General features: G+C 43.2%; 1 protein-coding gene across 1 annotated transcript in view; it reads right to left on the bottom strand.

Moving 5' to 3' along the window:
- Positions 1 to 13,885, bottom strand: part of loxl1 (lysyl oxidase-like 1) — a 39,844-nt gene extending 25,959 nt beyond the window's left edge. The window contains exons 1-3 of the mRNA XM_079824819.1: positions 12,459 to 13,885; positions 1,957 to 2,065; positions 1,532 to 1,669 (exon numbers count right to left, since the gene is read on the bottom strand). Coding sequence (XP_079680945.1) covers positions 1,532 to 1,669; positions 1,957 to 2,065; positions 12,459 to 13,488 — 1,277 coding nt within the window. The 5' untranslated portion in view covers positions 13,489 to 13,885. The remainder of the gene's footprint in view (positions 1 to 1,531; positions 1,670 to 1,956; positions 2,066 to 12,458) is intronic.
- Positions 13,886 to 14,671: the final 786 nt, after the last annotated feature.

Genomic DNA, 14,671 nt, shown 5'->3' with positions numbered 1-14,671 from the left:
TCCCTCTACACTACATTCCCATAACATTTGCAGGACTTTTAGGGGACCAACCTGGAATGTTTTTTTTTTGGTCCTATTTAGGTCCTTCCATCACGTTTACAGAACATGTGTGTGTGAATCAATGTACACTGGACTGCTTTGCAAACAAGGGTCAGTAAAACAGGATTTGCACAAAAATTGCTTCTCAAAGATGAATCCAGCCCTTCGTGATCCAACTTTTACAGCTCGTTCAAAACAAGCCGCAGGTATATTGCAAAAAAGCGCCCAACCAACATATGGAAGCTGCTGGTTATAGGAGCAATCGTGTAGTGATTATTTTCACCAGCAGATGGCGCTGTGAGATACGCTGACTCTACTTGGTCGCGCGCGCCACTACTACTTCATGAAGAACGTACCTAGTCGAGAGCAGACAGAGCGCCATTATCGTCAAATATCAAAAGAAACATCGTTATCACTTTCAAGGTAGTAACATACTAACTATTCAAGTTAAATTAAGGTAATACTGTTTGTCTGTGCCTTATAACAGAGCCTCAACAGGTGCGGGATTGGTTTTTTCCCCAAAAGTTCCGCAGTCACAACGCATCTGAACTATAAATATAAAAAAATCTAAACAATTACACTCGCAACAAATACATGTGCAGAATACACATACTTAAACACGTGTTTAAAATAAGCCTAAAATGCTAAATAACAAGACCAATTAAAGATAGTAAAAGTTATTTTCAAGCACAAACGTAACAAAACATTTGAAGTAAAAAAATAGTAATTTATATAGTATAAACTTGTGAAAATATTAAATACAAGTATAAAATGTTACAATATTTGTAAATAGTTTTATTTATCATATTTATGTTGTTTTATTTTTGTAATGTGTTTTTTTAAGTCATGTTATAATATTGTTTTGAACTGCTCTTTACAATGGTTGCTATTAACAGGTTTTTTTAGTGCGGGTGCGTTGAATTGTATTAAATCCAGACCGAATTTTATCAAACTAAATCATAATAATTATTAATGTTAATAATAATATATGGAGCCCACAACAATAACAACATTCAAATATGAATTGAAATATGAAAATATAATAACAAATGAGATTTTAGTGATATTTTGACCACTCAAATAGGAAATGTGCCCAGTTTCCATTTCAAAAATCTGGTCACCTTAATTAAACGTCATCATCTAACAGGGAACCGTATGGGAACGTTCTGTTAATGTCCCGAATGTCCTCTTTGTAATGTTGCCATGTGACCATAGAATAACCAAAATGGAACGCCCCCCTAAATTCATATTAAAAACCCTGAACTGCAGCACTTTCATAACCAATGACGATTTAGGAACGTCCCTAATGTTCTGTAAAGGATTTTCGTCACTTTTAGAGAACTTTTAGGGAATGTTGCGCAAGGTCGTGATAACGTCCTACGTGGGATACATTTAAAAACTGTATTTGTGTTTCTTAACGCTCTCTCTCCACACTAGCATCTGCAAGCGTTATATGCAGATATAAAGAGAGAGCCAGAGACTCTGAACTTACTGGTGACAGCTGTGCCACTCCCAGGTGTGTCGAGGTCGATTGGGCATGAAATCAGCCGTCCCTTGGTTCTTCACTCTCTGAGGGAAGCGGAGAAGAACCCTGACACTGTAGTCTGTGGCTTCAGCGCTGTAAGCGGAGCTGAGGAGGGGAAAACCGTAATGAGGTACAGCGGCACTGAGTAATGAAACGGGTTGTATATATACGAGAGCAGGCTGGAATTTATATGATGTGGCACCACCCATATTTCTGCATGAAGAACTCCACAAACCTCATCTCACATCCTTCTCGCTGGTTATTATTGGATGGTGTGGTGTAAACAGTTGTAAAGGAGTGTGGGCGGGTTATTGTGTAAATACAGCCTGCCCAGCTTTGAATGGCCATTTCATAAACAGAAGTATAAAGAGTCGAGCGTTGAGAATTCTCACCTGGCCAAACATTTCTCCTCTGCTGCACAGCGTAAGGAGTACATGTGGGCTCTCTGCACGTATGTGGAGGCTTGGACATAGTTGGGGTCAGGAACCAGGTCAGGCAAACCTAAAAACAGGACACATCACAAGAGTTACATTGTAGAACCAGATGCTGAAGCACACATACTGAAATTACACTGAAGGAGAAAGAAAATCAAGCTGGTCTCCACCTGATGAGTGCCTATATCACTCTAAAACCAGCCTGACCACTAGAAACGTATTCAAAACCACAAAACCGGCCCAGTCTGACCACCTGAGAAATGTCCAAATCCCTCCAAAACCACCAAACCGACCTTCCCCCCAAAAAAAATCGTTATCCAACTATGATCGCAAGTTTCATTGATTTGTGTTGGTAACGATGGAACTTGCGACCATTGTTATCTTCGGGAAACGCACCCCAGTATGATCACATGAAAAGTGCTGAAAGTCATTCTAAAACAACCAAACCACCAGTTTGACGACATAATACGTGATCAAAACCACCCTAAAACCACCAAACTGACTATTCTGACCACCTGAAGTGTCCCAAAACCACTATAAAACTACCAACGACCAGTATACCCACACAAAAAGTTCTCAAAACCACTCTAAAACCACCAAAGTCCAGTTTGACCACATGAAAAGAGCTCAAAACCACTCTAAAGCCACCAAACTGACTATTCTGGCTACCTGAAGTGTCCCAAAACCACTATAAAACCACCAAATTGACCAGTATGAAAACCTGAAAATGCTCAAAACCACTCTAAACCACCAAATCGACTATTCTGACCACACGAAAAGTACTCAAACCACTCAGAAACCAACAAACTGACCAGTATGACCACACAGAAAGTGCTCAAAACCCCTCTAAACCACCAAACCGACTATTCTGACCACCTGAAGTGTCCCAAAACCACTATAAAACCACCAAAGACCAGTATAACCACATACAAAAGTTCTCAAAACCACTCTAAAGCCACCAAACTGACTATTCTGGCTACCTGAAGTGTCCCGAAACCAGTGTAAAACCACCAATTCGACCAGTATGAAAACCTGAAAATGCACGGAAACCACTCTAAAGCCACCAAACCACCCGAAGTGTCCCAAAACCACTCTAAAACCACCAAACCGACCATTATGACAACACAAAGAGTGCTCAAAACAACTCTAAAGCCACCAAACCACTAAATACAACCACCAAATCGACCAGTATGAAAACCTGAAAATGTTCAAAACCACTCTAAAACCACCAAACCAACTATTCTGACCACCTGAAGTGTCCCAAAACCACTATAAAACCACCAAACCGACCTTTATGACAACACGAAGAGTGCTCAAAACAACTCTAGAACCACCAAACCAACTATTCTGACCACCCGAAGTGTCCCAAAACCACTCTAAAACCACCAAACCAACTATTCTGACCACCCGAAGTGTCCCAAAACCACTCTAAAACCACCAAACCGACCATTATGACAACACAAAGAGTGCTCAAAACAACTCTAAAGCCACCAAACCACTAAATACAACCACCAAATCGACCAGTATGAAAACCTGAAAATGCTCAAAACCACTCTAAAACCACCAAACCAACTATTCTGACCACCCGAAGTGTCCCAAAACCACTCTAAAACCACCAAACCGACCTTTATGACAACACGAAGAGTGCTCAAAACAACTCTAGAACCACCAATCCAACTATTCTGACCACCCGAAGTGTCTCAAAACCACTCTAGAACCGCCAAACCAACTATTTTGACCACCCGAAGTGTCCCAAAACCACTCTAAAACCACCAAACCAACTATTCTGAACACCCGAAGTGTCCCAAAACCACTCTAAAACCACCAAACCAACTATTCTGACCACCCGAAGTGTCCCAAAACCACTCTAAAACCACCAAACCGACCTTTATGACAACACGAAGAGTGCTCAAAACCACTCTAGAACCGCCAAACCAACTATTCTGACCACACGAAGTGTCCCAAAACCACTCTAAAACCACCAAACCAACTATTCTGACCACCCGAAGTGTCCCAAAACCACTCTAAAACCACCAAACCGACCTTTATGACAACACGAAGAGTGCTCAAAACCACTCTAGAACCGCCAAACCAACTATTCTGACCACCCGAAGTGTCCCAAAACCACTCTAAAACCACCAAACCAACTATTCTGACCACCCGAAGTGTCCCAAAACCACTCTAAAACCACCAAACCGACTATTCTGGCCTCCTGAAATATAGCCAAACCCCTTAACAACAAGCAAACGGACCTGCTTGGCCACCCGAAAAAAGCCCCAAAAGCCCCTTCTAAAACCAGCTTTGGAGCTCAACTTTGACTAGGAAACCAGTCTAGGCTGTGTGTTTTTTCCAGCAGGGTAATAACAATGTCAGGTTTAATAACACACGGTCCTGGGGACACATGTGCTGCTTTAATGTTCTGAGCTGTTCTGATGTTACAAACCTTTAAATGTAAAAGAAAGAAAACTATTTGAAAAATGTCAGTATCCAAATAAGCATAGCTTTGAAAAATACACAAGAGATGAAGAGGTTTTTGATGAGGTAATGCTGAAGCCTCACAGTATAATGCATCAAACGTTGTTTCTCATCTGGTTTCAAGGTCACGCAAAAATAAGAAAAAAAGAACAAAGTGTTGCACGTAGAGGAAGAGAGAGAGAGAGAGAGTACAAAAGATGAGGGAGAGGTGACAGCGAAACGAAAATGAGATCACTTCCCTGCTGGATCCACATTGGGCCTGTGACCAAGTCTGTTAAAAACAGAGCTAAAGCTGGAGCTGTCAGGCCCAGTACAGAAACCACTGATCATTTACATTCTATCAAAATAACTCTAGCATATGATACTCATACCTTAACGACCTTCTCTAACAAGTGGTTCATTTAGCTCTAAAACCAGCTTGTTTTTGCCAGTGGTCCATCAGATTTCTTCAAAGAAACAATGCGGAGAGCAGATCCAATCTCACTTCTGCTGTAGACAATTTGGAGCAACTTTCACTCTATAAAACACGATGGCCTTGCTCAGACTCCTTCTACTCCTTCTACTCCTTCTACTCCTTCTACTCCTTCTACTCCTTCTACTCCAGTGAATGCTTTGCCATCCCAGTCCCCTTGTACACATCCGATCTGCCAGCGTGGTCTGAGACTTTAATGCTTCAGGAAACCTTCTTGGTCAGCTCTTATAAACAGTGTAAAGTGAGTGTGAAACCAGCAGAAGATTTTACACACAGTCTGCACTTTTATCCTCAAAGCTCTGTTCTCTGGGTGCATGCACTACATCAGTGTTCATTATCAACAGAGAGAACTACAGCGTTATTCAGTGCTACAGTGTTTGCACAAAATGGAGGAAATGAGATGAGGAAAAAGACCCAAACCTTCACACAAAATCCTGCTTTTCTGTCTGTAAATCTCCTCCTGGGTCAGACGTAACAACCCAGTGTTTGGGTAGTTTTTGTGTTACGCAGATCCTGGGTCAGACGTAACAACCCAGTGTTTGGGTAGTTTTTGTGTTACATAGATCCTGGGTCAGACGTTACAACCCAATGTTTGAGTAGTTTTTGTGTTACAGAGATCCTGGGTCTGACGTAACAACCCAATGTTTGAGTAGTTTTTGTGTTACTCAGATCCTGGGTCAGATGTAACAACCCAATGTTTGAGTAGTTTTTGTGTTACTCAGATCCTGGGTCAGATGTAACAACCCAATGTTTGAGTAGTTTTTGGGTTACTCAGATCCTGGGTCAGACGTAACAACCCAGTGTTTGGGTAGTTTTTGTGTTACGCAGATCCTGGGTCAGACGTAACAACCCAGTGTTTGGGTAGTTTTTGTGTTACTCAGATCCTGGGTCAGACATAACAACCCAGTGTTTGAGTAGTGTTTGTGTTACGCAGATCCTGGGTCAGACGTAACAACCCAGTGATTGAGTAGTTTTTGTGTTACGCAGATCCTGGGTCAGATGTAACAACCCAGTGTTTGAGTAGTTTTTGTGTTACGCAGATCCTGGGTCAGATGTAACAACCCAGTGTTTGAGTAGTTTTTGTGTTACGCAGATCCTGGGTCAGACGTAACAACCCAGTGTTTGGGTAGTTTTTGTGTTACTCAGATCCTGGGTCAGACGTAACAACCCAGTGTTTGAGTTGTTTTTGTGTTACGCAGATCCTGGGTCAGACGTAACAACCCAGTGTTTGGGTAGTTTTTGTGTTACGCAGATCCTGGGTCAGATGTAACAACCCAGTGTTTGAGTAGTTTTTGTGTTACATAGATCCTGGGTCTGACGTAACAACCCAATGTTTGAGTATTTTGTGTTACTCAGATCCTGGGTCAGATGTAACAACCCAATGTTTGAGTAGTTTTTGGGTTACTCAGATCCTGGGTCAGACGTAACAACCCAATGTTTGAGTAGTTTTTGTGTTATGCAGATCCTGGGTCAGACGTAACAACCCAGTGTTTGGGTAGTTTTTGTGTTACGCAGATCCTGGGTCAGACGTAACAACCCAGTGTTTGGCTAGTTTTTGTGTTACGCAGATCCTGGGTCAGACGTAACAACCCAATGTTTGAGTAGTTTTTGTGTTATGCAGATAATGGGTCAGACGTAACAACCCAGTGTTTGGGTAGTTTTTGTGTTATGCAGATCCTGGGTCAGACGTAACAACCCGGTGTTTGAGTAGTTTTTGTGTTACACAGATCCTGGGTCAGACGTAACAACCCAGTGTTTGAGTAGTTTTTGTGTTACACAGATCCTGGGTCAGACGTAACAACCCAGTGTTTGAGTAGTTTTTGTGTTACTCAGATCATGGGTCAGACGTAACAACCCAGTGTTTGGGTAGTTTTTGTGTTACGCAGATCCTGGGTCAGACGTAACAACCCGGTGTTTGAGTAGTTTTTGTGTTACTCAGATCCTGGGTCAGACATAACAACCCAGTGTTTGGGTAGTTTTTGTGTTACTCATATCATGGGTCAGACGTAACAACCCAGTGTTTGGGTAGTTTTTGTGTTACTCAGATCTTGGGTCAGATGTGACAACCCAGTGTTTGAGCAGTTTTAGTGTTACTCAGATCCTGGGTCAGACGTAACAACCCAGTGTTTGGGTAGTTTTTGTGTTACTCAGATCTTGGGTCAGATGTGACAACCCAGTGTTTGAGCAGTTTTAGTGTTACTCAGATCCTGGGTCAGACGTAACAACCCAGTGTTTGGGTAGTTTTTGTGTTAAACAGATCCTGGGTCAGACGTTACAACCCAGTGTTTGGGTAGTTTTTGTGTAATTCAGAGCCTGGGTCAGACCTAACCACCCAGTGTTTGGGTATTTTATGTGTTACTCATGTCCTGGGTCAGACGTAACAACCCAGTGTTTGGGTAGTTTTTGTGTTACACAGATCCTGGGTCAGACGCAACAACCCAGTGTTTGAGAAGATTTTGTGTTACTCAGATCCTGGGTCAGACGTAACAACCCAGTGTTTGAGTAGTTTTTGTGTTACTCAGATCCTGGGTCAGACATAACAACCCAGTGTTTGGGTAGTTTTTATGTTACCCAGATCCTGGGTCAGACGTAACAACCCAGTGTTTGAGTAGTTTTTGTGTTACTCAGATCCTGGGTCAGACATAACAACCCAGTGTTTGGGTAGTTTTTGTGTTACTCATATCATGGGTCAGACGTAACAACCCAGTGTTTGGGTAGTTTTTGTGTTACTCAGATCATGGGTCAGACGTAACAACCTAGTGTTTGAGTAGTTTTTGTGTTACTCAGATCTTGGATCAGATGTGACAACCCAGTGTTTGAGCAGTTTTAGTGTTACTCAGATCCTGGGTCAGACGTTACAACCCAGTGTTTGGGTAGTTTTTGTGTTAAACAGATCCTGGGTCAGACGTTACAACCCAGTGTTTGGGTAGTTTTTGTGTAATTCAGAGCCTGGGTCAGACCTAACCACCCAGTGTTTGGGTATTTTATGTGTTACTCATGCCCTGGGTCAGACGTAACAACCCAGTGTTTGGGTAGTTTTTGTGTTACCCAGATCCTGGGTCAGACACAACAACCCAGTGTTTGAGTAGTTTTTGTGTTACCCAGGTCCTGGGTCAGACGTAATAACCCAGTTTTTGAGGAGTTAATGTGTTACTCAGATCCTGGATCGGACGTAACAACCCAGTTTTTGAGTAGTTATTGTGTTACCCAGATCCTGGGATAGACGTAACCAGTGTTTGAGTAGTTTCTGTGCAACTCAGATCCTGGGTCAGATGTAACAACCCAGTGTTTGGGAAGTTTTTGTGTTACTCAGATCCTGGGTCAGACGTAACAACCCAGTGTTTGAGTAGTTTTTGTATTACCCAGATCCTGGGTCAGACGTAACAACCCAGTGTTTGAGTAGTTTTTGTGTTACTCAGATCCTGGGTCAGACGTAACAACCCAGTGTTTGAGTAGTTTTTATATTACCCAGATCCTGGGTCAGACGTACCAACCCAGTGTTTGAGTAGTTTTTGTGTTACTCAGATCCTGGGTCAGACGTAACAACCCAGTGTTTGGGTAGTTTATGTGTTACACAGATCCTGGGTCAGACGCAACAACCCAGTGTTTGGGTAGTTTTTGTGTTACCCAGATCCTGGGTCAGACGCAGCAACCCAGTGTTTGGGTAGTTTTTGTGTTACCCAGATCCTGGGTCAGACATAACAACCCAGTGTTTGGGTAGTTTTTGTGTTACTCAGATCCTGGGTCAGACATAACAACCCAGTGTTTGGGTAGTTTTTATGTTACCCAGATCCTGGGTCAGACATAACAACCCAGTGTTTGGGTAGTTTTGTGTTACTCAGATCCTGGGTTAGACATAACAACCCAGTGTTTGGGTAGTTTTTATGTTACTCAGATCCTGGGTCAGACATAACAACCCAGTAATTGGGTAGTTTTTATGTTACCCAGATCCTGGGTCAGACATAACAACCCAGTGTTTGGGTAGTTTTTGTGTTACTCAGATCATGGGTCAGACGTAACAACCCAGTGTTTGGGTAGTTTTTGTGTTACTCAGATCATGGGTCAGACGTAACAACCCAGTGTTTGGGTAGTTTTTGTGTTACTCAGATCATGGGTCAGACGTAACAACCCAGTGTTTGGGTAGTTTTTGTGTTACTCAGATCATGGGTCAGACGTAACAACCCAGTGTTTGGGTAGTTTTTGTGTTACTCAGATCATGGGTCAGACGTAACAACCCAGTGTTTGGGTAGTTTTTGTGTTACTCAGATCCTGGGTCAGACGTAACAACCCAGTGTTTGGGTAGTTTATGTGTTACACAGATCCTGGGTCAGACGCAACAACCCAGTGTTTGGGTAGTTTTTGTGTTACCCAGATCCTGGGTCAGACGCAACAACCCAGTGTTTGGGTAGTTTTTGTGTTACCCAGATCCTGGGTCAGACGTAACAACCCAGTGTTTGGGTAGTTTTTGTGTTACTCAGATCATGGGTCAGACGTAACAACCCAGTGTTTGGGTAGTTTTTGTGTTACTCAGATCCTGGGTCAGACGTAACAACCCAGTGTTTGGGTAGTTTATGTGTTACACAGATCCTGGGTCAGACGCAACAACCCAGTGTTTGGGTAGTTTTTGTGTTACCCAGATCCTGGGTCAGACGCAACAACCCAGTGTTTGGGTAGTTTTTGTGTTACCCAGATCCTGGGTCAGACATAACAACCCAGTGTTTGGGTAGTTTTTGTGTTACTCAGATCCTGGGTCAGACATAACAACCCAGTGTTTGGGTAGTTTTTATGTTACCCAGATCCTGGGTCAGACATAACAACCCAGTGTTTGGGTAGTTTTGTGTTACTCAGATCCTGGGTTAGACATAACAACCCAGTGTTTGGGTAGTTTTTATGTTACTCAGATCCTGGGTCAGACATAACAACCCAGTAATTGGGTATTTTTTATGTTACCCAGATCCTGGGTCAGACATAACAACCCAGTGTTTGGGTAGTTTTTGTGTTACTCAGATCATGGGTCAGACGTAACAACCCAGTGTTTGGGTAGTTTTTGTGTTACTCAGATCATGGGTCAGACGTAACAACCCAGTGTTTGGGTAGTTTTTGTGTTACTCAGATCATGGGTCAGACGTAACAACCCAGTGTTTGGGTAGTTTTTGTGTTACTCAGATCATGGGTCAGACGTAACAACCCAGTGTTTGGGTAGTTTTTGTGTTACTCAGATCATGGGTCAGACGTAACAACCCAGTGTTTGGGTAGTTTTTGTGTTACTCAGATCATGGGTCAGACGTAACAACCCAGTGTTTGGGTAGTTTTTGTGTTACTCAGATCATGGGTCAGACGTAACAACCCAGTGTTTGGCGGGATGTGAGTCATCTAAACGGGTGTTGCGTCTGTCTTTTTGCGTGATGGAAATGCCTGCTTATTGCCCTTGAATAAAATGTTGTGGTTTTTTTTCAAAACGATGAAGAATATAAATACTTATGATGTTAAAATATGTTCTCAGAACTGCACACTGATTGTTTATGGACAGGTTATGGAGTCACTCATCACATATTTCGGCTATGAGAGAAACGCAGGATGGCGGTTTGAAGTTAGAGGTTCCCCAGCTGAGCACAACACAAGCTCCGGCACGAGATCCAACGCCGTTACGGTGGAAACGAGACATCAGAGACTGGTTGACTGCACGTGAATTACTGCTAAATGTTTCATTTTTACTTCTAATATTTGTTAAACTAGCTTAAATGTTGGCAATATGTATTAAAAACCAATATAAATATGCTATACTGTAAAATAAGATTGAAAATAAAAGGAATTATCACACAAACCAGTGGTTGTGTGGAGTATTTAAAAAAAAAGTTAAAGAGGATGTAAGTTGATCCATATACATTTATTATTGTATGAAGTAAAAAAAAAAAAGTTGCTAGTATTATAGTAAAAACGAATCAACCCATTATGCTGGGTTAAATAAACAGCCCAATTTGCTGGATAAAATTGACCCAACATGTGTTTTGTCCTGTATTTACCCACACTTGGGTTAAAAACAACCCAAATTGGGTTAATATAGGACAGAACGCATGTTGGGATAATTGGGTTGGGAATGTTGGGAACACAATTTTGGTTGTTTTTAACCCAGTGTAGTAAACAAAATGATTAAATGACTCCTATTCAGATCCAGGCCAGATCTCAGTATCCTAAAACGGTTTTATGCTGTGAGGCAAGTCACGTAAATATCCCATCTGATGTTATTTTAATTTCCCAAAATCACAGATAAACTATGTTTCTACAGACTGGAGCTCTGATTTCAGCTTATTTGTTTGTGATTGCATCACTGAGTAATGAGTAATGTGTACCTTCCACTGAATTTAGTTTACACCCATTTCCCTTATGACCAGATTTTGTAAACTGAGGTGATCAGTCGTGCGTGAAGTGACTCAAGCAAGAGACAAAGACCATTTCACATTACGAAATGAGCCTGCACACTTGGCCAGCAATGTCCCAAAGGCCTTACACACACCCACCTCCTCACACACATTCATATGCACACGCACACTTTTATTTAGGGGCTAGCAAAATATTTTCTGTTTCCTGAGGCAATGGACCCCATGTGTGCTGGATACTTTCCATCTCCCCACTCCAAAAACTTATTTAGTAACAGCTCACAATCCGCCACACACTCACCCCACAACAACCAAGCCACTTGAGCCCCTTACCCCACCCTCTAAAACAAATACTGGGATCATTCACCCTTAGCCCTCGCAGTGCAGTCATCACCACAACCAGAACCAAATCTTCAAACAATGAGCACTCTTTGTGCAGAACGTGTATCCATAGGCACTACGCACACACCAACAACCACACACTCATACACCCACACACACATCGCCCAACACCTGGTTCCAATAACCCAGGATCTGAGACAAAGATGAACTTGGAACTTCAGAAAAACAATGGCAATGGTGGGGGGGAACAAATGATGCTGAGATAAGTTCCACTGACTGCTCATGAGGAAACAAACAAAACAATCTGCTTAAAAGCAATGCCCATTACCAGCTGCGTAAGCAAACAAGCTTTCCTATCAATTTTGTGCAGTTTGAGTCCCTTGGGTTACACGTTTGTCAAATCCAAAGGGCTTGCGGCTGCCAGGAAACACAAAGAGATGGCAGAAGAACTACATTTTTCAGATGTCTTTCTGTTTCTCTCACTTCCTTTCCTTCAGAGAGAGAGAGAGAGAGAGCAAATCTGAAACAAGCTCCACACGTGCATCCATTTCCCCAAATCTCCAGCCGTGCAAGAGCTTAAGTACCTACTGTAGTTCCTCTGTGATTAACTTTACGTAGCATAGCAGCCTGGTAAATGAGCTGGAGCCTTGTTTGAGAAGTGAAACATGAACGCAGTGGCATTCACTTGGATGCAAAAGCAACCTTTCTAGACTGCTGGTAAACTACTGAGTAACATTAGTTTGGGATGTACAAAGATATTCTTTACGTGTATGTGACGTGGAAATACATCATACCTCTTTGCTGAGGACGATAAACACTCCCTGCATTCATGTTGGGGTTCTCTGCGTTGTTGGAGACGAGAGGGTTGCGAGGAGGTTGTTGTATGAATGGAGGCTGTGGCTGGGGCCTTCCAAAGGGTGGAAATTGTTCGTATTGGGGGCTTTGCACTGCAGGCTGGAAGGATGAGCCAGTGTTGCTCGAGGCACCATTGGAGGGAGGTACTGCAGCATTACCGCTATCTCGAGAGTCCTCGTTGAACAGGCTGTGTGTGTATCTGTGATCCAATCCATCTGTGATTTGTGGCTGTGCAGGTTGAGCAGGAACAACAGGGTAGTTTTGACCGTAAGGGGAATAGTAGCGATACCTCTCATCGGTTGCAGGACCCCCTCCATTATAGCTACCACCTCCAAAACTGCCGGTAGAGTACCCACCCCCTCCATATCCTCCTCCGGCGAAGCCACCACTGTTGCTCGGGGAGTAGCCCGTTCCACGGAAAGGAGGTTCATATGGCCTGTCCAAAACCGAGTCATAAGGAGCAGCAAAAGGTGGCTGTTGAGGGGACGGATACTGTGGATAAAAAGAAGAGGATGATGATGATGAGGAGGAGGAGGATGAGCCAGAGGATGCTCTAAAACGAGAGCCGGTGGATGACTGGAAGCGACTTGTTTCACCTGTCCCAGCTGCACCCTGGCGCCAGTTGTCGGGCACCTGGCCGAAGCCAAAGGGGTGTCTGGCTTGGCCTCTCACAGTCTCAGAGCTTCCTCTTGGGGGTGCTTGTCTCCGCACATTCCCACCCTGTGATCTACGGTTGGGAGCATCCGCTAGTAGCACTCGGTGGTTCCTGTCACGCTCCTGAGCCCGAGCCGGGACGTATTCAGCCCCACTGTTGAGAAGACTGTACACACGTCCATTGTTCTCCCATCGAATCATCTGCCTCCAGGGGTTTGAGTCCTCAGTCTGAGACTGATGCTGAGATTGAGACTGTCCCCCTACGGTTCCAAACAACACCCAGACCCACCATGTCACGAAAACAACAGGCAGCATATTGACAAGACTTGCATGGAAAACACCTTCCAAGAAACTTCAGAAAATTGTGGACAGTGAAACTCCGAATTGAATCCCTTGATCCAGCAGGTTAAAGATGTTAAGGCATAGAGGACTTATAGTGTCCATGAGCAACTCAGACTACATGCAGTGAAGAAACTTTGTCCTGGGTTCAGTATGTGGTGCAGGCATAGTTGTGAGGAAGGCAGATGAGTTCTGAGGCCCCAGGGCAGGCTGCAGTATGAAAAACCTCCCTCTTCCTTACTGTCCGGATGTTGAGTTGTTGTCAGTGGACTGAGCATTGCTCTCAGGCTCTCTCTGGAGACGATTGCCTGTTGCTCTCCTCTGCACTTCACTATTTGCCTCTCTGACTGCTTACAATGGTCTGTGAAAAAAGAAAAAATGTTCTCATCTCCCCCTCCCTCTCTCTCTCTCGTTCCCCCTCCCTCGCTCACTCCATCTAACATGTTCTTTTTTTCTTAAAGTGAGATCCCACATGGCCCTAGTGCTAGAGCTGTTTCCCAAACTACAGCAAAGTCAGGTCTTTGCGCAGGCTTCCAGAGTCAACATCACCATCTGTGAGGGCACTTGAATATCTAGCGTGCTTGCGTTGACTTCCTTTGATCCATCTGAACAAGCAGGGATGTCTGGTGCGTGGCCTAGGTTCACCCACCCAGGTGCTAGGAGAGCTCTTCCTTTGTCTCGTGTTTTTCCAAACATAGCTTTTTGCACATCATCATCATCATCATCACAGCAGATGAGAGGACATTAATGCGTCAGGATGTTTTGAATCCAAGTTATGCATTTGAGAGGAGGCCAAAAAAGTCAGCAGAATTTGGAACAACCAGTTCAATTTAAAAGGAAAATACTCTCCAGTAAACATAGATAGATGATAGCAGGCAAATATAGATCACTTACATTGCAATACCTAACATAATTCTACAAGCTTTATTTGAATATGTTTTAACCGCTTAAAGTCTGCGGACCCTGTCCGGAACGACATCATCATGTATATACTTTCAATTTTAAATGTCTGTGGAGGAGCTCTGACCTCTGACCTCATATGTGGTACCATTTGAAAGCTTAGAGTCTCTACTTTCTGGAGACATGCATCACTTTGGCATTTGTTTTACACAAAATTACTCTGGTCCAATTTCCGTATGGATTTGCCCTACCCAAATTG

Source organism: Gobio gobio, assembly GCF_949357685.1.
Source record: "Gobio gobio genome assembly, chromosome: 9".
NCBI classification, from domain to species: domain Eukaryota; kingdom Metazoa; phylum Chordata; class Actinopteri; order Cypriniformes; family Gobionidae; genus Gobio; species Gobio gobio.
This window is presented reverse-complemented; position numbering and strand designations above follow the sequence as displayed.